Below are 333 nucleotides of genomic sequence, written 5' to 3'. Positions count from 1 at the left end.
TACATTCCAAAAGTCTTACACAACCATTAGAGATGACTCCACAAAAGGCAATAAGTCATTTTCTCTCAGTAAGATGAAGCCACACACAGAAAACTTAACAAATGTCTATATACTCGAGCAGATCATTAAACACAGAAAAAAAGATAAATTCTTCTACAAATCAAACATAGTAAAGTTTAGACTGAATTCCATGGCCTCTCTCAACTCTGACTGCCCTGGAAAGAACGGCATCAGATGGGCTACTCGCTGCACCCGAAGCCTGCGAGGACGTCTCACTGCAGCAAATGTCCTGGATGTGCACCTTCCCCCTGAAAGGCATGAAAAGACGGCTCA

General features: G+C 42.6%; 1 protein-coding gene across 1 annotated transcript; it reads right to left on the bottom strand.

Moving 5' to 3' along the window:
- Positions 1-6: 6 nt before the first annotated feature.
- Positions 7-311, bottom strand: LOC119587604 (protein argonaute-4-like; the record flags this gene model as incomplete). The annotated part of the gene is given in 1 exon segment (XM_037936314.1): positions 7-311. A coding segment is annotated over 1 exon segment (151 nt), but the record flags the coding sequence as incomplete, so codon positions are not given.
- Between the last annotated feature and the right edge of the window lie 22 nt (positions 312-333).

Source organism: Penaeus monodon, chromosome 22 (genome assembly GCF_015228065.2).
Source record: "Penaeus monodon isolate SGIC_2016 chromosome 22, NSTDA_Pmon_1, whole genome shotgun sequence".
NCBI classification, from domain to species: Eukaryota; Metazoa; Arthropoda; class Malacostraca; order Decapoda; family Penaeidae; genus Penaeus; species Penaeus monodon.
This window is presented reverse-complemented; position numbering and strand designations above follow the sequence as displayed.